The sequence below is a fragment of the Pagrus major genome, chromosome 15 (genome assembly GCF_040436345.1).
Source record: "Pagrus major chromosome 15, Pma_NU_1.0".
Classification (NCBI taxonomy): Eukaryota; Metazoa; Chordata; class Actinopteri; order Spariformes; family Sparidae; genus Pagrus; species Pagrus major.
Genome location: NC_133229.1, coordinates 22,370,724 through 22,395,735, shown reverse-complemented (window position 1 = coordinate 22,395,735; position 25,012 = coordinate 22,370,724). Strand labels below are relative to the sequence as shown.

Below are 25,012 nucleotides of genomic sequence, written 5' to 3'. Positions count from 1 at the left end.
ATGTTCAGTCAGTATGGCCTTTCTAATTTATTAACTCTTCTGGGAATCGGGGAGGTTCACTGTAATAATCCAACAAGTCTGTCAAGACAAGCCTGACCTCTGGTGGACAAAGAAGGGTTTACAGTTGAGGCATTTAGCTGATGCAGTTTGTCCAGAGCAAATAATGAGTGATGAGGCTGAGGTTTACTTTATTCCACAACACTTTGACAGGCCACACAGGTCATGTTGTATCAGATAACATCCTTCAATGGCTAGTTGTGCACACAATCGATTGTATTTCGATATATGCATATATGAATGTCCCTCATTTTTTGCTCTTCATCCAAAGTCTATCACATATTTTATATTTTTCAGTCATTTCATACATCTGTATATTTAGCATTACACTTGTAAATAAACAAAACACTATTAAATACTCATTTTAAAGCAACTAAATGCAACTTTCTTAAGAAAGATAGCTGACTATTTAGTTTCTCATCATATTCTGACGTCACATACTGATGCTTTGGGTTGGCATCCGACCCGAGTTGCCAGACAAAAGCTTCAGTATTTGACAGTCTGGGGATGAGAATCAACAATCGACTATCTTTCTCTAGGGAGTTACATTGTGTTGAATTAAGGATAAATAAAGTAAGTGTCAGTTTTCTGATACAGAAATACAGTCATAGTAGCTCTGCATGCAATCAATATATCAGTCTTGCGGGAAGATCCGTTTATACAATGGTAGTGAAGGCATCACATCAGCACATAATTTGGTTTTATAACGATAATTGCCTTGAAATGGTTCATTTGGCAAGGAAGCTGCGAAGTTTTGCACTTTGCATCTTGCTGTTTTCATTTGTGCAGGATCAAGAATAAAAATATGAGGTACACACAGACGTCCACAGAAATAAAGATAGAGGAAAACAAATACCAAAAGCAATATATCTGTCATACTGTTTTTACTTAATAGGTTACCAGATAGAAGATACTCTCTGATGTTAGTAGTAAAACAAAAGCAGCCCAGTCAACAGGATAAAATGTTGGCATTTAAAGTGTCTGCAAACCACTGCCACGCTGTCACAGGCTACGTACCATATTGACATTTCAACAAAATGTGTCATAAGATGATCATGTTACATGTGTTTTATGACCTGACTTTCACATCTAGAAGGGGAGGGGATGGTGGTGGAGTTACAGGCGACTGCAGTGACTTCTGTTTGAGACTGTGGTTCAACATTTGTAAGTGTGATATCACTCGATATTCTTTAGGAGACAGAGCTGGAAAGCGCTCCAGCTCTGTCTATGACGACCAAAAGTCATATATTTTTGACTGGAAGTCAGAACTTCTCCAACCTAGTTTTTGGAGAAAGAACCGGTGGTATTTAACGAGACCATGGGATATCTCCAGCCGTGTTTGTAGCAACCAAAAAGAGGTATCTTGACCTTTTCCTAACCTTAACCAAGTGTTTTTTGTGCCTAACCCTAAGCAGAGCATAAGCTCAGAATTGTCAGAAGCTAAAGAAACAAAGTTGCACCATAAAGAAATGTAGTTTCAACATATCCGTGGGTTTGCAGAAATGTACATATCCAGCATTTATACTGGCTATGAATCAAAGCATCCTTTACATGCGGAGTGTAGACAGGGTGAACATACTGGAAAATATTCAAAGATGAAGAGAGGATGTAACCAACCTGAGAGTGGAGAACTCCTGGTGTCTTGGCTGATGCTTGATGCAAAGAGGATCTTAAGCTCGTCTCCCTTCCGGTGGTTCGCCCCCCGTAGAGTTCCCACAGGTGAGAAGATACCGGCAGGCCTACAGACGCCCAGGTGTACAGCTGCTCCTCCTGCACACAGTTTATAGAACAAGCAAGGGCAAACACTGTAAACATGATCAGATGTTTGTGCTTAAAACTGCTTGCTCCCATCGAGGACTGCTGTTTATTGTATGGCCAGAGATATGAGTCAAGTGCACGGGAATGCTCGAGGATAATAAGCAGCAGCAGAACCGCAGAGTTTGTTTTTACTTTGACATCAACGATGTAGAATTCAGTTCAATCATCACAAAGCATCGTTTCATTTACACAAGACAAAGGTCCAATAATGAATGACGACTGATACTGAGCTGGATATCTGGCTTTCAAAGTAAACCACACTGCCTTTGTTTGTTTTTTCAACAAAAACTTTCCTGTTTCATCATGAAACATGATGTCTCCACCTGAAGTTAAATCATTTGAGGGGACCGTTGTGCCTCATTTGTTAAGGGCTGGTAAGAGATAACCGAGCCTCAGAACACACTGAAATACTTATTCCTGCATTTCTTCTTCTACTCCCTCTGTCTTTAAAGGGTCAACTTTACAACCACTCAGACATTCATGTCCAAAACTGGCTTTAAGATGCCTAAAGATGCAACCAAAGAGCTTCTGTAGCAGCAGGTTTCTTTATTTTCCTGTTAAGTATCAAAAAGGTGCAGCCGAATCCTTTTAATGAACACGAAAATCTTACATTTTATAAAGGAAAGAAAAATAAATTTTTCTTTGTGTTTTACAGATTTTCAGTGTAATTCTCAAATACATGAAACAAATGTTAAACTAAAGTTTAATACTGCAATTACATTTATTGATTTAGATCAAATTTTTGACAAGAGTAAATTAAATATAGGTTCTGTAGTTACATTTACAAGCATTGTGTAGTTACAGTACATTGATTCGTTTGTTGACAGATATCTTGTATATACAAAATTATGTAATAAAATCCAACTAATAGCAGCGCTCTCCTGCAATTTTAAGCCTAATTATTTGTAATGTATTTGTTGTAAACTGATGAGTTTATACGAGATGGTCATATAACTGTTTTCTTTTGCACCTCTGCTGGCAGAATATTACGATTTATTATGTTTGTTATGGTGTATGGTAGGCATGTTTCTAAAATAGCACCTTCTTAATCACTTCAAACAAGCAGCTAATTATAATGTGAGAATGTGTGCATTTGTATCTGTATCATATTAATTTACAGTACCTATTTTAAGACTCTACGGGCTTAAACGCTCCTTGCTTTTCCTAAATACTCAGTGCTTTCTATTTTCTCAATGCAGGTAACTATGTTAAGCTGCTAAGCTAACAAACGATCTGCCAGAGGAAATCAGGTCAGCTGAGTCCCCTTTTACTCCCTTCATAAAACACTATTATTATAGTCTTTCCTGATTTTTCTTGAGTTTTTATGTATTCTTTTTTCATTTTGCTGCCTTTGTGAAGCACTTTGCAACATAAATTTTGAAAATTGCTCTCTAAATTCTTCTTGTTGTTGTCCGCAGTCGTGAATACAGACAGACCACATAAATCTAAAGACTTCATGTGTGCATGAATCACGTGTGAGCATAAATGTCTCATCCGTTTGTCCAGAGAGAGTTTTTCCATTAGCTGAATCATGGTAACCTGACCTACAGCCAGAAACGCACACATGGTACAAAGCATGCCTAATTGATGCCCCTCATCAGTATTTATCCACTCAGCAATGTTTTGTCAAGTGTGAAAAGGGACGACAATTGATTTATTAAGAGTTTCTCTATACCCATCCCCCCCCCCCGAGCCCCATTTTTGGACTGAATGAAGCTGATGGAGTATTTAATTTCAGGCGGTGTGCAAAACAAGAAACAAACTACTCACATATTTGTTCACTGCAGCAAATTACAGTCATGAAACTGGATACAATGCCATATATAGATAGCAAAGTGCAGGACAAATAGGAGGATGAGGAGATGGAGAAAGAGAAGACAGAGGTGATGCAGTGAGTGGTGGAATTTAACAGTGAATGGAAAAAGATATAAAAGTGAGATATTAAAAGGTTGCAGAGACAGCCTGTGATGATTTATTTTAAAAGAGAGATTAGCTGTGAGATAGAAAAGCAATAACAATGAGATCTGCACTCTCAGTGGCGACAGCAAAAGGTTTTTCTCGGTCAAGATGAATAATGCAGGGCTCGAGGCCTGAAGTAGGAAGAGAGCGGGGACAAAAAAGAAACAAAGACCACGGGAGGGCAGGAGTCCAATCCTGTCCAATCCTGACATGGAGAGCTCTTTGCTGGGGAAGAGCAGCCTGAGCCCAAGGCACGTGGAGCTGTTACATAACATGGTCAGCAGATGGTCTACGCAAGCACAGATGTGTGTGTGTTTGTGTGTGACTGAGGAGGGTGTCACAGGGACTGCTATTAATCCAGCCATGCGAGGGAATGCCTGAACATGTATGGGTGTCTCCTTTTGTGTGTACGACTACACACGGCATGGCGGAGTTATTCATAAAAAGAAAGTGCTCTGCATGTTTGGCCTATTGTGAGTGCACACTATGCGAGCAGAGTAGGATGTGATTGTATGCGAGAGATTTTCTATTTATGTGAACAAGAGTGTGTATAGTTGTTTGTGTTTAGGTATGCATACTGTGCGTTTATGTGCATATGAGCATGGTGTACAGTGTGTCCATGCATGGCCATCTGTGGGGGGAAGTGCATTGGGCAGCCAGAGATCAGCACTAATCTGTTCACATTCTTTGATATTCAACAGAGAAATAACAAGGCCAAGGGTCTGCAGTCATGCTGGCAGCTAATGTTTACACTGTAGATTAGTGCAACCCAGTCTGGCATCAAAATGTGTAACAGCTTCACAATAATGACTTTAATTAATAATCCGTCAAACAGCTGCATAGCACAAATAACATTACAGCTCCGATAACTACACAACGCAAAGACAATGGTTCACAAATGATAGCTACGTGTTCGTAGCAACAACAGAACATGTTGTATTTTAAATATATTCTATGCCGAGACCTGGATAAATCTCTAATAACTAACAAACATATAAATCATACAAATTCACTGAAAGAATAATATGCAAATATTGCTTTTTCCACAGATAATAAAAGGAATGTCCGCCATTTGTTTGTTCCACAGACAGAAACCTGACGGGAGGCAACTGCCATTCTGACATACCACCATTCTGCCATTAGGCCCAAATTGTCGGAATGGCAACACTTAAACCTTTAATTAAACGTCCCATCATTCCGACATTTTTTGCCTCCTATGGTCGGAATGGTGGTATTTATTTATTTTTTAAACATGTTGCCATTCCGACAAATCTTTTAAAAGGGTTAGGGTTACGGGTTGCGGGTTAGCCTTGTCGGAATGCCGGGACGAAACTTTGTCGGAATGGCGGGACGTTCGCATGTCGGAATGGTGACATGTCTGAATAGTACAATGTCGGAATGGCGGTATGTCGTAATGGCAGCATGTAACCAAACCTGACAGTAATGTGACCCTGGTGCAGAACAAGAGAAAAGAACAGGCAAAAACAAAATAAGTATCACACAATTTAAGAGCCATTATTGTGAAACTAATACCTCTCATGCTGTGGACCAATGTGGCTATTACACATTTTGATGTGAGACTGGGTTTTTTTAGTGTGTTAGCATGCTAACTTATGCTAATTAGCACAAAAGACAAGCTTTGAAAAGTTTTGCACTGAATTTGGTGGCCATGTCTGTATTTTATTTTCTAAATATACACATATTGAAGTACTTCTAACAAATACATGGCATTGTAATTTGTATATAATCGTCCCAAAGTTCCTCGAGTGAAAGCTACAGTATACCAACATGAGGCTCAGTGGATGGACCCGACTGATAGAGGAACTTGATAGAAAAGGCTCCGACAGCGTCTGTGTTGAACCGTGCAGCAGAATGTGACTCACGTGAGATTAGGTCTGAGCAAAGCACATTACTGGAAGGGAGAATTAAAGATTCATGAAATCAACTTTCACATGGTCACCCCGTCTACATGCTCCCCTGCTCTTCACATAATGAAACGTCTCTGGGATGAATCACAGCAACCCAGAAATAAATATATAGAGACACAGATTGGTTAAGCTTCTCTACATTAAACTGCAAATCGTTTGAGCTACATTCTTCCAGCAGTACATCTGATAAGCACATGCTCTCTTTAGCATACCAGCCCGTGTTATACTATCTTTGGGTATGTGAGAAATGCAAATCACTTTCTGCTCCAGCCCTCGGGACGATCACTAACAAGATGCTTTACAGCTTTTTAAAGAAAATTGGTGCTATGCTGCTACAGTTACTGCCTCTTAAAGTGTGAAGTATTAAAACATATCCCCTTGAGTTAAAAACCAATGCTGTCTGAGAAGGCCACATACCCTCTCCTATAATTTAACTGTATGGTGAACAAAAACCTCCTCAAGGCTAGTCCCTCTATGTGAGGTAGCTCATGTCATCATTTTTGTAGACAGTACAGACAAAGGTCTTACATTGAAGACTGCTGAGACAGTGCCGTCACCATGGAGCTCTGAGCCGCTGTCGCTGAAGGGGTGCAACAGTCCCTGGACCGACATTCGGTGACACAATTCTTTCGCCTCCTCTTCTGTCGAGCCATCACCAGGATGGATGCACAGCCTCTCCAACAGAGTGCGACCTGAGGACAGAAGTGAAAAAAATGAAACATGGCCTGGAGAATACAGAGCTCCATTTTCTACTCCGGAGAAGGATGTTCATATGAATAAAGCATGATTCTGGACCATATTTTAGTGAGTGTTCAAAATAGACACCCTGTGTTATTCTGACCAAAGAGTTGCAAAGAGACGTCTCAGTTTTCAGATGCGATAATTAAACACCTACACGTGCAAACTTTATTCACACCATTCTAAATGTGGGTGACGAGAGAGATGGTGTTAATTGTGCAGTGCAAAAATAAATTAACAAATGTTAAATGATATTTAAGGCACAAGTTACCAGCGCATCTAAGAATACCTCTCTAAAAGGAAGGTTTTAAAAAAGCAATGGATGAACTAAATATGACTAAAGGATGTGTGTAAGAAGGCGAATAAACACATGGTGTAGACGTAGAGCTTGTTCATTCTAAATTTGATACATTGAAAAACACATTAGATCATCTCTGTCTGAAAGCAGCTACGCTAATGCCCATACTTAGTCTATAAATACACGTCTCAGACTAATAGAATCCAAACAACTAATACAATAAAAGCTGCTCTTAGGGTTATTTTTTAAAATTAAATTAAGAAATTTTCTAGTCTTCCCTGCTCACTTTATCCAATCAGGACAGAGGACTCCATAAAGAGGCGGTCCTGTCAACTCGTGAACGTGCAGAGAGCAGGATTGTCCTGTTTACCGGCAACGGCGGACCGGGGAAAGCTGCCAATTTCAGCGCTCCCACTGACGACATTATACAACCAAGAAAAAACGCTTGATGAAAAGAAAGAGACAAAGAGAGCTGCCTCGAAAAAACAAAACAAAGAATGGGGTCGTGCAAGTGTGGTGAGGTAGAGAGCACGGAGGGGATTTCTACCTGCAAAATGGACAGAAAGTTAGCTAAAGCGACGAGGACGCTTACAGCAGCTTTAAATGGATATTAAAAAAAACATCAGACAAATGTACGGAAACTAGAAGAACATGGTATTTGGCAATGTAGAAAAATGTTAATGTTCTGGAAAGAGGTCAGAGTTAAACCCAAGAAGACAAAATAAATCTTACTGGAACATTTTCTGAGTGGTTTATATCTAGAAAAATGTAATTATAGCTCAAATGAACAAGCATTTATAAGCCTCAGATTGCTTTGCACCAAAAAATGGATTGTACTGTTATGGAAAAACTACCCAATGGATACACAACAGCTTATGTTTAAGAATATATGGAGGTCCTTCTTTACATTCAGTGTGTTTAGCTTTAACAGAGATCAATTGAATTTAGTCATAATCTCAAAATCTGTCAGCAGGTCAGGATCCCAGATAAGAAAAGAAGAATCCTGTTTCTTGATGACCACGGGAGCAGAAGTAATCATTAGTGGTTGGAAAAAGTACTGACAATGTGACATCGACAGGATGCATAGCGTCAAAGAAAGCAGCTCCATTACTTCAGAAAGTCCAACCATGACACACCATGCAGTCACTTGTTAATGATGTCAGACTAGCTCGATATTTTTGTTAAGCATGTGATTCAGAGGACAGCAAATGAATTAAGAAGTCCTGTGACTCATGGTCCTGTGGACATTGATTTTAGTTTGACAAACAAGAAAAGAGGCTAATTCTGGAAATTGACTGTGTTTCACAAAGTGTGTGACGTAATTTTCAGGGATGGGCACGATCTTTGAGACACAGACCACAATAAGTCTTAACTAAATCTCACGGTTGATTCAAATACCAGAGTCACATCAGTTCAAGTTCAAGCATGCAAATCCAGAATGTGTGTTGTTTATCTCAGGGAACAGCTGTGAAATCAGCTGTTCTCCTACTTCTTGGTCTCCCAATACACTCCTAAGGGTTGGGTGTGACCTGGAAAACTCGCTGAACTGATCGATGTCACATGTAGTGCTGGGTGAGCGAGTAAATGAAGAAATAACCAAAGTCTTTGAGAACAAAAACGAGACAGAATTCTTTCTACAGTCATGAAAGGCCAGACGGATCAAATGTTGATGTTCGGCTATGTTCACCTGACGAAATGCGAACGGATCTCATATCATGCCTTATTTTTGTCATGCACCATAACTGTCACTTGGGTTTAGCATCCACAAGTGTGCCCTGTGCCTGTGTGTGCTTTTTTGTCTGGAATCAGAGGATGGCATCGCCTCGGGTCTGCGGCAGTGTTGTCATTCGGTCCTCTGATTTATGAGCACAGGCGCAGACAGTGGAGAGCAGCTGAGCTCTTGAAAGGCACCACAACAAAAAAGGAGGACAGAGTGGCATTGTTTTATCAGAGAGGATCATTTGTTCTGAAGAAACCTCTCAATAAAGAACCCCCACTGTTTCATCACGGTCGTCACAAGCTATTGTTCCTTTATACTCAAACTTTATAATCTCCGCTGTGATAATTTCTAGAATGTGATCATTTGTGAGTCATTAGAATTTAAATCACTTGGCAATTATCATAATCACTTCACAGTACGTACCATTGCATAATACTTTAATCTCAGATGAGGACAGGGTCGGTGCCAAACAAGTAGGAGCCACATCCGGCCCGTAGCGGGATTCCCAGCAACAATAGTAACATGAACAAACAAAAATATTTTCAAGGAAGGATTCTTTGTTTTCCTCCGATATGTTATGTGGTGAGGAAAGTGTTGCTCCTGTGAGAAGTCGAATCAAAGAATGACTATTTTCTACTACATTATAAAAAAGTTAGAATTATGATATTCTGTATTTCTCTCTGTCAAATCCAACAAAAAGACCAAAAGTAACAATGTATAAAAGCCTGACAAAGTGCAATAGACCTCCATTGCTATAAAAAAAACTGAAAAAGAAAATGATATCACACAGTGGGACTGGGTGACATGTTCCTCGTGCGAACTGTTGTTTTATTTTTATTCATTTTCTCACATACTCAAGCAGTGGCTGAAAATAGTCTGCAATTTGCTCCTGTTTGAGTAACATTTGCTGAAAGCTACAGTTCCCAGCTGTTTCAGGAGTGTTTTGGGTGTTTTAATGCCTAAGCTTGGAAATTATGCAAGTGTAGCTTTCTGTGTTTTGCTCTTTGAATAGGCTTTTATATGCACAGTTAGTGTAAATAAGGAAATAAAGAACTATAATTAAGTTTAAAGTTTAATGCTGTTTGCTCTCCAATGCCATTTTGTTACTCTTGAGGTCAGAAAAAGGTTGTTTTTTGGGGTTTTTTTGCCAGCCGCCTGGATATTTCTTTAGAAAAACATGTGTTAAGTGAGCATTTTCATGATATTGTTCTTAAATTTGAACTTGGACCATGTGAGACTATATGACATGGACCCATTGTGTTTTCCAGCTAATAGGGTCAATTATAGGTCATTTGTGCATTAAAAAAATCAGGGGAGAAAAATTAATACATATTTCAGTTTGTTCAAAGTCCTATATCAATGCCAGAAGGACTTAGAGGGGAAAGTTTACTCCTTTCATTTGGAGTACAGGCAAATGGTTCAACAACAGCTTTGAATTTACATCGGGCAGGCCTGGGGCACGCGTTTAAGGATAATTTTACATAAATATTCAGGAATGGTAAGAGACAAAGTATGGAGAGAGTAACAAACTGGTTTTGTTTTCAATGGGATTTGCTGATAATGAGAAAATTATATATTCATAAATTCATGCAACACTGAAGTATAATATTGGTTTTGGCAAATTCTGTTCCATATTGTAGGGCTGTGACGTAAACCTGCCAGACGTCTTCAGTTAGGAAGACATTTAATTCGTAATCCTGTCTTCTCTGCCGCTTCATTCAATATTTCCCCAGAGACAGACCAACTGGTGACTATCCATTCATATTTCCCCCACATCCCTGTGTCATCCAATTTGTTCTCGATTTAACAAGCTATGCCCTCCTGGTTCACAATAATACAATCGAGAAGCTTTTAAAACTCTCCTGTGGTCTTTAACCAAATTAGCCGACTGTAGTGCATAACGTTAAGGTTATAAGATATATTGCTAATGGATTATGGGGTTGTTTTTCCAGAAAGGACCTTTTCCCACCAAATTAGCTCTGGTTCCTTTGAAGATTTTTTTTTTTACCTTGGTGATATCTAGCAAGCTCGTCAGTGTTTCCACAAGATTTGAGCGGGAACATTGCAATCAAGGATGTGTCATCAGTGGAGGGTGTTGCACAATGCACAACAACGTGTAGATTATGACATGCCCAAATATATTTTGGGTGGAAATACTCATTTAAAGGTTTTATATGAGGTTTCATTAACTGTGCTTCATATCTGTCTGATTGAGCTTTATGTGTGGCAACAGTTACCTGACATTTTCATGACTCACCAGAGAAGACATCCAGGTAGGGTACTGTGTTACTGGAGCTCTTCCGTGCATGATGTGCTCTCCTGGAGCCCAGTGTCCAGTAAGTCCCACTTGTGTAACTCCTCTCTGGTGTGTCCTGCTCTGGGAATCTGGCCCCGCCACCCTGCTGTCCTCTTAGCTCATCATCTGTTGACCAGTCTGAAGACACACCGATGGGCCCAGCAATGGAGCAGGACCTCTGCTTGTGCTTCTTGAGCCCCTTGGCCCCGGTGGATTCAACCTCAGCAGCAGTGGCATCTATTTTCCTGGGAACATTAGGGCTGGTAAGAGGGGAGCCGATTGGAGAAGTGAGCTGCCTGGTGGTGGTCTTGACATAGGAGGGGTGGACTGGAGGGTAGAGTTTGACAGTGGAAGGGGAGCCGGAGGATGTCCGTCTCGGCTGAGAAACATTGGCGTCTGGTGTTAGCTGGCCAAAAGACAAACTACTCTTCCTCCTTTTCAGGGACAGGAAGTCTCGCCTCATAGGTTCCTCTTCGCCCTCCCTCTCCATGGACAGGTCCATGCTGCTCACACTCTTGTGAGGCCCCATCGGCGCTGCACCTGCCACCACGGGATCCAAGCGGACACATGGAACACACATGTTTTTGCTCAGCTGTGGGTACATAAGTGGGCTCTCCAGGTCATCCTGGGGCTCCTCAGCACTCTCATATGAGTTGGTGGTATTTGTAGTGTCAGGGAAGCTGTATGTGCTGTTGGTCTTTGGGAAAAGGCTGCCACTGCTTTGCTCTGTGTCTGCGGCTGAAGATGGTGGACCACTCTCACTCAGGGACCCTGGACCAGATGAATTTCTTGATATGGGTAATTCATGACTTTCGTTCTCTAATTTCTTACAGTCTCCGCTTACTTCTTCAGGTACACATTCACTACCAGGAGGGGGAGAGAAAAGTCCCTTATCCAGATTTACCTTCTCAGGGGCTTTTCTCCCCTCGGCCACCATATTCAGCGCTGTGTCACTGGCCACACATTGGTCTCTAAAGGCCTGCTGGATGTCAGAGAGCAGGTCTTCATTTTCTGCTGTTGCTGAGTGAAAACTATAAAGGTCAGCATCCGACCCCGAGCTTGTTTTCCGGCTGGTCTCATCCACCAGGGATTGGTGACTGTCTGCAATCAAGCGGCTTAGATCCCCCGAGACATCTGATAGCATGCCCATCTCGTCCGCTGACAGGCTCGCCTCTGCAGCAGGCTTGAGTCCTGCTTTGCCAATGTGTGCTGACCTCCCATCTTCCACCATGTCATCCTTAGACAACCCTTTCGCCTTGGATAAACTCTTCCTGATCTTCATGCCCGAAAACACAGAACCCTTCGACTCCGACTTAGATTTCTTCTTCCCATTGCTGTGGGACTTTTTAGATTTTTTGTCCACGTCCCTCTCATCAGCATCACCATCACAGACATCCCCTGCTGCTGCTCCACCACTTCCTCCTCCTTTCTTCTGCTTTGCTTCCTGGTTTCCCATGTTCCTGAGCAGGCGGACACCCTTGGCTAACAGGCCATGCTGCTGGGGTCGAGACTGGGCATGCTGGGCTTCCTCCTGGGCTGCTACTGATGCTCTTCCTCTGTTGGTCTGAGCCCTTTCAGAGCTGGCTAATCCCTGCTGTCTGCCCACCACAGTTAAAGGCAGCTGTGAGAATGATGCTGCCTCCCCCAGCGCCACTGATGCTGCTGATGATGAAAGGAGGAGGAGACTGGCACTGACAGCCGCGGGCTCGCTACCACTCACTCCTCGCTCTCCCCCCCTCCCTTGCACAGCCTCTCTGACTCCCTGATCCTTCCTCTCTTTTTGCCCCTCCTCTCCAGCCCCATCTGCTCCTGCACGCTCAGCTGTCTTGCATAACGGGCTGCTGTTCGAGCGAGCAACGCGCTGATGCTCCGGAGTGCGCTGCCCTTGTCCATTTTCGACTGACTGAGGAAGAAATTGCTTTGGATGCTGTTGCTGATGCTCTAAAATGCACTGCTGTTGCTGGTGTTGTTGATTAAGGACTGAGTGCTGTTGTTTACGGAGGAGGCTGGTAACACTGCTCTTCCTCCTGCCTTTGAAAGTGGTAGTGAAGAAGCTCTCTTTCAGGAAGGGCACTTGGGTCTCCACTGTCTTTATTGTCTGCATTCTGACCAGTGAGGCTTCATCCAGACGAGAGGCAATCTAGACAGACTGAAGTGGAGGGAAAAGAAGAACAAGTTAAAGATCACATTGATTGATTTTATGTTCAAGCTTAGCTTCACTACAGCAGAGGAGAGGCAGTCTGTTATCAGTGGAGTCATGAGGTAAAGGTTCAACATAAGTGCAAGCAGACATAAGGAATCGTATGTCTGTTGTTGCTGTGCAGTGTGTACGTGTGTTCATAAACTGTTTACTCCTGTTTTGACTGTTTGTGCCTCAAAATGGTACGCTACTTGAGTAAATTAACTAAGTTACATTCCATCACTAAATAAATGTATAATTTACTTTTACTTTTGGTACTTAAAGTATCTCATATTAAATGTTCTTCAGACTTTGTATGACTTTCGGGTACTTTTTACAACACCGATTACAATGGGGGCTCATCTAAAAATGCTGAGCTGAAACGAATACTCGATTAATCAATTAGTCAATCTTGAAAAATGAATGGCACCTGATCTACAAAACAATTTTGATAATCAATTAATAGTCTTTTGTTTTTAATCAAAAACAACAAAATCGTGGTGATTTCAATTTTCTCATATGTGAATATTTGCTGGCTTTCTTCTTCTTTTTTGATATTAAACTAAATATCTGGAAAGCTGTTGTGCTCTGGGAACTTGTGATGGACATTTTTACCATCTCTAGCATTTTATTGATTGAATCAATAATCGATTAACTGAGAAAATAATCTGGCAGACTAATCCGTAATAAAAATAAACATGAGTTTCAGCCCTCATATTAATTAAAATAAGACTGTACCAAATTAGTCTCAAATCAAACTGCCATTTCCTGATAAAATGTTCTCAGGTGATACATATCATGTCTCCAGTTAACGACACAGTACAGTATATTATTGTGAAAAATGTAATTTGCATATTGTAGAGCTAATAGAAGACATTTCTTCAGGCCTGCATCAGTGCACGCCTGGGAGCTGATTATTTCCTCTGGGTGTGGTACAGACAAAGTAGAGACAAAGTTAGACATTTAACAGTAATTAAAGTGTCAAACTTAAGTGGTTTGAAGTTAGAATTCAAATAAAGTAAGTGAAACTAATTACACAGAAGCAACAACAAAATAAACAAATAAATGAATGACACATTCTTGAAATTAGGATCCTAATTAAAAGAAAAATATTGACCAGAAAGTAACAGCCCATACACTCATTAAAGTTTGTGTTCGTACAAACACAATAACTGATAAAAGTTTCTTTTTTCTTTAGCACTTGAGAACATGTTGGTCTGTCTTTGGTAAAAACCAACAAATATTAAGTCATAACTTTGCAGCACGAGTCAAATTTGTAACATTTAAAGTCAAATATGTAATCAAACACATGAAATGGTAAAAAAAAAAAGAACAGTGTATGAACCTCTTCATTAAATATCTTTAACTTAGCAATGACAGTGTACTTGCCTGACGGGTGGATTCTCCTCAGTGGATCAGCACTGACTGAAGAAAACAACACAAATGGGTGTTTGTCTCTGCCTATGAGCCGCTCCTTAGCCATGGGTCACATGAAGTTGGTATTTTCCTCATCACATGCTTGGTGTCCCTGGACATCTTCCATTAGCACTGTCTGAGACTCCCCCACTAACTTCATCAGGATTCATCATGGGAGCATACAGAACTGTGTAACAGTCAAAGACCACCCTTTTGTTTATTCAGTTACTGGTTAAACTTAGACACACGGTGTTAATGCTGTGGTACTGACAGTAAGGGAGGCAGGGCTCATATTTAACAGAAAATTGGACCAAAGTCTCCTCCACCACCTCCTCACATTTAGTCAACTAGTATTGTCTACCTTTAGTTTGGTGCTCCCTGGTGCCACTTTTAAGTCCTTCCCTCCAATCAAGAAACGAGTTTCAGCCGTGTCCTCCTGACATAAGCAGTTACCAGACATGTCAGCAGGCCTAATTGCTAATTTAAACAACTGAAGGTTTCTGAGGAGGGTGGATATAAGATCATCTACTTACAAAAAGAAAGTTTAAGTCACAGGAGAGCAAAGAAAACAAAAACAATATAATAACTGGAAGATATTTATATTTTATATGAATGGGAGCCCTTACCATCACAAAGACTACAGTATTTGAGATTTTAATATTTTACAAACAAATAGTAAGTGCTGGTTGTGTGTTTTTGGAATGGTGGTTTTCTTACAAGCAGCAGATAAACATTTCTTGAACACCACATTTCTTGAAGAGTCCCCCCCAAAACTACAGAGGTCATTATAAAGGCAAACAGTGATTCAGCTACATCTTACAGTCCTGCGTTATTGCTGTAGAGGTTTGTGGTATGTTTTGCCGGCTATAAAACTAAAATAACATGCACTTTATGGGAGTGGAAAGTCCCTGGCTTTTGGCTTTTACACAATGAGACAGTAAAAATAAAGTATTAACATCCCTGTCACATGTCTACAGCTAATATCACATAATAACCAACAGCAATACTGACTTTTTTTTATTACCGGTGGCAACATGCTAATATTGGATAAAATACCAAATATGCAAAATAGAATAAAACATGCAGAGACTCACCCAGCCCTCATTAATAACTGCTGAAGGGCTCTTGGACAAGGCACCAACTTGCTCTAGTGGGCTGCTGTGGTCACAGAGGTGTGCAAAAGTGTCCAGGCAATACTGATACTCATTTATGTGAGCCCATCCTGAGAAAATTTAGGTTAAAATTCATTAAAGTGAGGGCTGGGCATATGGCCTTAGAATAATATTGTGATATTCTTAGGCTATATCATGATTTACAATATATATCAATATCTTGAGATCTAATCAAAAACAATAAATAAATGCTTGGACTGGATTACATTCACAAATAATAACACAATTATATTTTTGATAAATAATAATCAGTAATGTGGATATAATGACTAAGTATGTCGAGCCAATGACTTCACTTTACTGTAATTCAGCCTTTATACACAGGAAAAGACAAGATTTATGTCATATCATAATATAACGATAGCAGACCATATATAGTCACAGTAACAATGTAATATTGGTATATTGCAAGCCCTAATGAAAATAACACAATCATGATTTGTGACACACATACAAAAAAACATAAGAGTTTCTGTCAAAAAGTTTTTTGTTTGTTTTATTGACTTAAAATATGAGTATGATCAGCATACTTGAAATGTAACAAAATGTTTGTGTTTACCATTTTGGTAGTTTACATTCCCAATATTTAAGTACAAAAATCTCATATTTTGACGAAGAATCTATTATGACACTGGAGCACATTGTGTTGAAAGCAGACGAAATATCCACTAATGATAGGCATGGGATAATTTCTAAAATCTCTTCTGCATACAGCATGTAAGTCACACCATTATGTGTGACCGTGGCATCCAACATCCACTCAACCTCCACTATAACAGCTGTCATAATACAGTTTATCCTTTAATACCTGCTGCACAATAGTCAAGATTTGGGTGTGGCAACAATGTAAAAACCAACAACTTAAGATAAGAATAATATAATGTGCAATACAAATAAAAACTGAAATAAATTCTTGCCTTGCTTTACATCTTTAAGCAGACTTATGTTGTAAAAACCTGACGCACTGTAGACCGAAACAGCTGTTGATTCTATTTACAAATCAATTGCTGTAAGTCTATTTAATTCGTAAGTTTAAAGAAGAAAAACTTCACCCATAAATAATATGAAATTAAACACAAAAAAAATGGTTATGACAGAAAAGAAGTTAAAATATTGTACCTTCAATGTTTTTTGTCTTCATATTAGCAGAATGGGATTTTAAATACTGCACTGACAATGATACAGCCTGGACGACATGTCTTTCTCAAACCACTAGAGGCTGCCATTGCTCTACTACATCAAGGATGAGTGGCCTTTTACAAAGAGTTTCTCAGAGTTATCATTTTTGTAGAAATTTAAAAGATAGTGTAAAATCAAAACACACATCTTTATAAATGGACATCTTTGTGTTTGCAATCAATCATTGTGTATCAAGTCAGAAATATCCAAATGTACACAAACAGAATATCATTATTGTATAATCATTACTCGTGACAGAGAACTGCAAGTACATAAAACACAACCAATGTACTTATTGTCTCCACCATAAAAACCACAACAATCACATTGAACACAACAGCAGTTCACTGACTGTGGTGCCACACAGAATATTCACAACTCAGTTCATCAGAAGAATCATTTTCAGACTGGCTCAAAATCTCAGGAATATCTAGAAAGCCAAAGATGAATATCACAAAAAAAAAAAAAAAAAAGATCTCCGTTGACTAAAAGTAAGGACACAAAAGAAGTCTTTATATTCCATCAGACACAGGAAAGCTATATCCATTTAGAAAGGCAAATGTACAGAGGTTCTGATAAAAACTCATGCCAATCAAGAGGATGGCAGGTCAAATCAGTACAATGCAGAAGCCTGTGAACACAAAATAGTTTTGTTCTGGCTTTCAGTGAAGAATTACAGATACAAAGTTTTGTTTGAAATGCAAAACCACTCTGCACATTACAGATCTAGCTACCCACAGAGAAAAATGATACGAAATGTGAATCCCCAACCCTGTGACAAAGAGATCCTTCCCCTTGTGTCAATTGCACTTCAATAATTCACCTGCAATGCATTTTAAAGCCCTTTTCTAATATTTTCCACTCAGTTCATTTCCTCTCAGCCGTCCTCCCATGTACTAAGGTGAAATGGTAAACAGTTCCTTAAGGACAGAGGGAAAGCTTTCATCTCTGGACCTCACCTTACACAACCTTTCTGCATACACACAGCTTTGCTATATGGACGCACCAACACAAACACGTACCTCAAGACCACCACATAGGACTGCTGTGCTTGAAATATCAGCAGAGAACGCACATTAAGGATCTCTAAGCAAAGGAACTCCACAGAAACAACAACATGGATGCTTCTTTTCCTCGTCCTATGTTAAATCTTTTTATTCTCTGTTTCAACCATCCAAACTTTCTGTCCTTTATGTGGACTCCCTGGGAATTCTCCTGTGGAAGACCACTGACTGAGCAGACTGCCTTTGTTGGAACTGCTGCTTCCTCCTTTTTTTCTGGTCCCAGCGGCAGAGCAGTATCATCTTAAAAGTTGTACGGAAAGTCTTGTTGCACAGGGCGTAGCACATGGGGTTGACCGTGCTGTTAACGTAACACAGCCAGTACCCTACTGCCCACAGGGTCTCCGGGATGCAAACTTGACAGAAGGCATTGATCAGCACCATAATGTTGTATGGTGTCCATGTGATGATGAAAGCAAAGAGGATGGCACTGAGTGTTTGAGCTGCCTTCTTCTCCTTCACTAAGGACATGCGCTTCCTCTTGGTGATCTGAGTCCGAGCTCGGGCTGCAAAACGCTTCGCCATGGCTGCCTCTTTGAAAGACATTGGGACAGAGGGGGATTTAGTAGTGGTGCTGGTGGTAGTACTGTCAGTGGCAGTGGTAGTAGCTGTTTGGGGATCATCCGGATGGCCTTGGTTAGAGGTAGCCTGGATGGTAGGCATTGACTGAATCTTGCGTGAACAGAAGCGTTGGTGGTAGCTATTTTCTGAACTGTTTGCTCCATCGGGAGTAGTGGTGGCAGTGGTGTTGGTGGTGAGTGTTGAGAGGCTGTCTCGGTTATACTCCGCTCCCCTGAGGGGATCCTCCTCTGAGGCTGCATCCAGATCCTCACATGAGGTGAGTTGGGAGTTGACAGCAGCCTTTATACCAGGCAGGCTGAGAACAATGGAGAAAATAGCATGACTCTGGGAAATCATCTCTCGGCCCCCACAGTCCTCATCCTCTGAAGAGCCAGACTGGTCCAATGAGGCTGCAGCATCATTGTTGTTCCAGCTGTCGCTGCTGCTCTGGTCTGGATCACGATCCTTCTGCCGGAGACTACCAGGTCTCCAAGAACGAACCCCAGGCCAGCAGTGGAAGCGCCCAACCAGCTCCCGACACGTACTCTTTCTCTTAGACAACCTGGTCAGCTCGTAGCTGCTGCAACTTCTGGAACTACCTGTTTGATGGACAAAACGAGCTCTCTCGCCAGCACCGTTCCCACTTCTTCCTCCTATCCCACCACGTCCTCCCGAACCCTGCAACCCAGCTAACTCTTTCGAACGGTTCTGCGTCTCTTTATAAATGCGCCAGTAGAGAACACTCATTATTGTCACAGGCAGGTAGAAAGCCGCCATGGCTGTGCAGAAGGTTATTGTGGGCCGTGAGAGGAACTGAATGTAGCATTCATCTGAGGGAACTGTCCTTTTACCCTCAAAATACTGCCAAAGTAGGATGGCTGGGGCCCACAAAACAAGAGAAACAAACCAGGCCAGGCCGATCATGATCCCAGCTCGCTTTGTGGTCCGTTTGGCCCTGTAGGTCAAAGGCCTGGTGATTGAAAAGTAGCGGTCAAAGCTGATGACCAGTAGGTTCATAACTGATGCATTGCTGGCCACATAGTCTATAGCCAGCCACAAGTCACAGGCCCAGGTGCCCATGGCCCAGTAGCCCATCACAAGATAAGCCGTGTAGAGGTTCATGGAGATGACCCCAATGATGAGGTCAGCCACAGCCAAGCTTAGCAGGAAGTAGTTATTGACCGTCTTTAGCTGGCGATTCACCTTGAAGGATACCACTACCAGGATGTTGCCGATGATAGTGACCAGTGACAGCATACCTGTCAGCAAGACAATGAGGACAACCTGCCACATAGGGTGACCACCCAAGGGATCAAGGATTGCAGTCCCATTCTTGGATTCGGAAGTGAGGTTTAAGAGTTTGCTGGTGGAGGAGGAATTATCATCCAGGGTATTCACATGAAAAGCCGTCCAGGAGGCTCCTCCAGTTCCTCCTTGGTGGAGGGCATTGGATTGAGGGTAGGCTCCGGCTGCTGGGGTTGAGGTGTTGGCAGTCAGGAAGAGACCAGGGTCTGTGCTGTTTGAGCTCATTGTTATGTCCTGGCATATTCTAAAGAGAGACAGAAGGACAGAAAAGGGAGGTAGGAAGAGACAGAGAGGGGAGGGAAGAAGGACTTGGCACAAAAGGAGAAGGAGAAAGGGGGGAAAGGATAGAGTGACAAAGAGAATGAAACAGAGAAAGGACACATGAGTAGCTGACATTCCTATTCATATCCAGTAGGTGAGGCTAGAAACCCATTCTACCAAATTTAGTCTCTGATAAGGCAAATATGTTCAGCTCTAGCTGGTCTATCCTGTTAAATAATCACTCATAATTTGATTTGTAGATGATCTGTATGCACACTGTGAATTCATTGCAAGCCATATATTAGATTACAACTTTAGATTTGAATCAACAAGGCTAGACAGCCAGCACTTTTGACTGCAATCAACACCTGTATCTTAGGACACCCAGGAAAATTGCAAAGACATTTCACTTACACACAGGTAAGTATTGGGATTGGACCTTGCATTTGATTAGTGCCTTAGACAGGGGTGGTTTTCTCCTGTCAAATCAGGTGTGGAGGTGCACGCTGGTGATCTTTATTCAAAATTTAGCTCTGGTGTCTGGTGGCAGCTCTGGTGTCAGTCTGTTTGTCAGTGTGTCAGTCAAACACAGAGTGTAGTTATACCATTCAAACTGTGCTGATAGATTTTTCTAAAATATGAACATGACAGAGAACAGTGGGTACCTTCCGTATCAAGCCGAAGACTGAAATACTGACAATGTTGCTGGCTCCAGCAAGGCTATACCATTATACAGACATCACCCTGAGTATGAGCTTGCAGAAAGCACAAAGAATGGAGGACAAAGAGAAGACAAATTAGTTGAGGAAGCACTCCTGGGAGGTATTCTGGCATTTCTTCCTGTCTGAATACAGACATTTTTGGTGTCAATTTGATAATGCAAAATCCCAGTGCCGGTTTATTTGCCATCACATTTGATCCTTTAAGAAAAATAAAGTTAGAGACATATTTTTGGCAGAGAAAGCTATGCAGGGAGAAGAAAATCCTAATTTTGAAATCGAGAGACAATTAGCACTGCACGTGCCAATAGCAGCATGATCCTGGAGAGTAGAAAGTGCTGTTTGTTGTTTGATTGGAGATCACTTCACGATTGGAAACGCAAACAATGAAGGGAAGATCCTGCTGTTTCTGTCAAAGTGGTTCTTGATAATTGGATAATAAGATGAGGAACTGCCATTTTATAAAGCAGCATGCGCTATCGTACTTCAAGTTTTGCTGTGCAATCATTTGTAATTACTGGGGTGCTTTGCATTCAGATGTGTATAAAAAAGAGATGCTTGACAACAAACATGGCAACAAGAGGAACATGGAAAGTGCACTATAAGTAAATGTAGATGTCCCTACTGTTACTATCATGTTTAAATGAATGCTGATTTGTATAAACCTGACAAATCTCATTTAGTATTTTTCTTTGGAATATTACCAATATTGTCCAATTTAAAGAAACATTATGTGACTTTTTTACCCTAAAATAACAGCTTCAGAATGATTTTGAATGGTTCAGTCTCTTGTAACAGGGTGAATGTTGTCTCTGTCTCAGCCACTCCAACCCTCTATCACTTGTTTCTGCACTATGTAACTTCAGTGAGAGAGTAGGATCACAGCGTTACATACATGTTTACTTCAACATACAAGTTTTCAACACATAACATTGTTATGACGTAATGGGTTTTGTTTGTAGTTAGCACCTACATTACATCTGACAAATTGTTACAGACCTGGGATTTGGAGTTACCACAGTGGTGTGGCACTCAGAAACTGTGGGGGGCGCCAAATATCACAAAATGCCAATTTCTACATAATGTTGCTTTAAGTGGACAGGGCTATAGCTTAGGGTTAAGACACACCACAAATAAAAATGTGTTTGTTAAGATGAACCTCTTAAGCTCTTTATAGGATGAATTTCATGATGGACAGTATCCGTGGTAACTGTTTAATATCACTTTAACTGCTGTTTTTTGACAACTGGTGCAGTCAATACTATAATTTGGATTCATTCAAAATCTTCTTAGTGTCGTTGAACAAACTGCAGAACACAACCACATGCTTTCTTTTTATTGTGAAAGCCATGAACATGGTGTTCTTCCGCTGACGTTTATGACAACAGTTCATTTTAGACCTGTCACTAACCTACACCGGCCTGTGTGAAGGGAACAAACAACAACCTGTTACCATGGCGGACAAGTAATAACATCAAACGCCTCCCTCTCTAACCCATCCAAACACACACACACACACACACACACACACACACACACCATTTACACTAATATACCGACAATCACATGTGCTGGCAAACTCCCTGTGTGTGCACAATCACACACATACACACACACATACACACACACGCACACACTATTTCATCCCACAGGCACAGGTATTTAAAGCTGAGTGCCGCACCTGTGCCTTGACAGATACTCAGACTTCCTGCAGAGCAGTTAAAGAACCCCAGTAGCCAACAGCGACTGACAGCCATTTGTGACACTGAGCACACACTGCTACTACTATTATCTGGAGGCTTCCTGCTATCCCCACTGTGGACATCTATCACTGTATCCATGCACGTATGGGGAGCGTGTGCTCTCACATTTCATGCATATACTGTTTATGTTACAAGAGCATGCACACACAAGACTGCATATGGTAAAAGCATGCAGAAACACACATGAAAATGAAACCTAGAATTATATTGAAGTACAAACAAGAACAAAACCAGATGGAGACAATTTAATCAACGAGGGGTATATAACAAATATCTATTATAAAACAAAATTGCCTACAAGAACAAACTTAAAAACAGAGGCTACTGCTACGTTTTGACACAGCCAACTCTACTGAGCATTAGAGACTGCAATGTGCTGCTAATAAGTGTTAAATATATTTTAATTGGCTTACGAGGGCAAAATGTGCCTGTGTGAAGATAAGGGCTCTCATAGTCTTTAATCTGCTACCTTGATGTGTTGTGAACAAAGAAATAAAATCGTAAAAACAAATAATGACACTTCAAAAATCAGACAAATGCAGCACAGTGATTTGTCCTGTGTGGGGAGTAGAAGCATAGGAGGCTTGCATAACAGGGGTAAAAAGAGTGAATCCTATGGGGAAAGGCCAAATGCCGAACACCATGCTGCTTTTAAAGCCACAGGAAATTCAGTTTGGGCACAGGTGAGTCAAGATGTCACTCAGATGCAAGGGTTTACAGAGACTGCACAGCAAAACACAGACTGGAGAATAAACTGCTGTTAAATATACAGTTTATACTGTGCATGTGTCTTTATTGTTAGTCATGTTTATTCTATTTTTCATGCAGAACATTGAAACAATATTTACAATCGGAACAATTACGCCTTGCTGTTGCCTCAAACTGCAAAGCGTGACGAGCAAAAATTTGCATCTGCAGTCCCCTGGGAGCAGAAACTGGCTGCACAATGGACAGATTTTTTTCTCTGCTTGTTTTTTCCTAGAATTGAACTGATCAAGCCTATGTGAGGGAGATGACAGCATCCTTTTCCAGCATGGGTGGGCTAGCTACACTTTTGACAACCAGTCGAGCCGTTACAGCATCTCCCCCTCTCTCTTCCTCCAAGCCCACGTCAAGCCCTGTATCTTAAGTTCGACTCCCAGGCACGTAGGTGGGGTGATTTCAGGTACACAGAGAGATCGATACTCACTTACTGTGTTGCAACACAACGTGTTCCCTGACATTTTGAGGCATTTGTCCCAGCAGGGTTGGACAGTGCAATCCAAGTTGGGTCCAAGGATCCATCTAAATGATTGGGTGACTAACACACGGCCATTTCAGGTTTCTATTTTCAGCAACTAATCTAGCCGAGCAGCGATACGAGGGAGATGATGTCCAGCAAGGATGAGTTATGTAGCAAGTGCTTTTAATAAAGGTTGAAGCTGCTATCATCTGAATCTTGGACACTTTGGCTTTACCCTGAGTGCCAAAACATACCTTCAGTTAAAGGGATGCCCTTCCAAAAGTTTTATTTACAAGGGCATACAGCCAAGGAGGTTCGATCAAGAGTTTCTGTGTTTTACAGGAAAATGCAGAATTTTATAAACATGCTCTTTTTCACGCTGCCTTGTCTAAAATTTCACAATTTAATAACCTAATGCTGAAGTCTTACGTAATGTGCACTTTTGTGCCGGAACCAAGTGCTAATATACATCTGGAGTTAGACAGGGGTTTCAGCAGTTTACTCTAATAAGGCATTATTGTAAAAAAGGCATAAGCAGCTTTAACACAAAAAAAGATTACCAAACAAGGCAGAACAAGAACGATATGAACTCAAAACAATAAAATGTACTAAATATACTCTCCGTATGAATGTATTTGCTGGACAGGCTGAGAAAAACTAATAAACAATTGCAGAGTTATTGGAAGTTCAGAATGAATGCAGACATATTGTTAATTAACTCAGTAGATGCAAGCAACAGCTTTATGATAACCATCATTGGCTGGGCCTTGCTCCATTGTTAAATTGTATGCACATTGCTGCCTTGTGGCAATACGACAGACGGCAGATGTAGAGGAGAGTCAGGACTTTAACTAATGATCACTGACCACGTTTTAAAAGCAGCAAAGCCTTTGATTTAAATGTACCAATATGTAACCTCTGCCGCCGGGGGATGAGCGTTGTGGGGGGCATGACTGCTGCTATGCTTTACTCCTGTTTATCAACCAGCAGTGATCCACGGTGGTGACCTCTATGTCGAGTCACCTACCGCTGGAGGGGAAATGTTCTTTACCTAATAAAGACATTAGAGAGGGGAGATGGGAAAAGCAGAAAGAGAACCAGAGTCTCTGATGAGTGCTGAAATCACTGAGAGTTGACCTAAATTTAAACACATGGACACACACCCCGTTGCTCGCTAATGTTAGCTTACAGCTAGTGTACAGTGATGTAATCTGGCTGTTTGGGGCGGATAAATTCAAGTGATCAAACTTGCTTTACGTTTTTGTGAACACACCATTAATGTAGGAACTTTTGGGATAATGTAAGTACACAACTCAACGAAATATATAACAAATGTCTCGTCTTGTTTTAATGCAGAATT

General features: G+C 41.0%; 2 protein-coding genes across 2 annotated transcripts in view; both read right to left on the bottom strand.

Annotated features, from left to right (window-relative positions):
* The window catches only part of fmn2a (formin 2a), a 49,374-nt gene extending 34,655 nt beyond the window's left edge, over positions 1–14,719 (bottom strand). The window contains exons 1-4 of the mRNA XM_073481325.1: positions 14,383–14,719; positions 10,776–12,963; positions 6,291–6,454; positions 1,675–1,827 (exon numbers count right to left, since the gene is read on the bottom strand). Of these exons, the coding sequence (XP_073337426.1) occupies positions 1,675–1,827; positions 6,291–6,454; positions 10,776–12,918 (2,460 nt within the window). The 5' untranslated portion in view covers positions 12,919–12,963; positions 14,383–14,719. The remainder of the gene's footprint in view (positions 1–1,674; positions 1,828–6,290; positions 6,455–10,775; positions 12,964–14,382) is intronic.
* A 1,331-nt stretch (positions 14,720–16,050) lies between these two features.
* Positions 16,051–25,012, bottom strand: part of chrm3a (cholinergic receptor, muscarinic 3a) — an 87,517-nt gene continuing 78,555 nt past the window's right edge. The window contains exon 3 of the mRNA XM_073482252.1: positions 16,051–19,931. Coding sequence (XP_073338353.1) covers positions 17,951–19,912 — 1,962 coding nt within the window. The 5' untranslated portion in view covers positions 19,913–19,931 and the 3' untranslated portion in view covers positions 16,051–17,950. The remainder of the gene's footprint in view (positions 19,932–25,012) is intronic.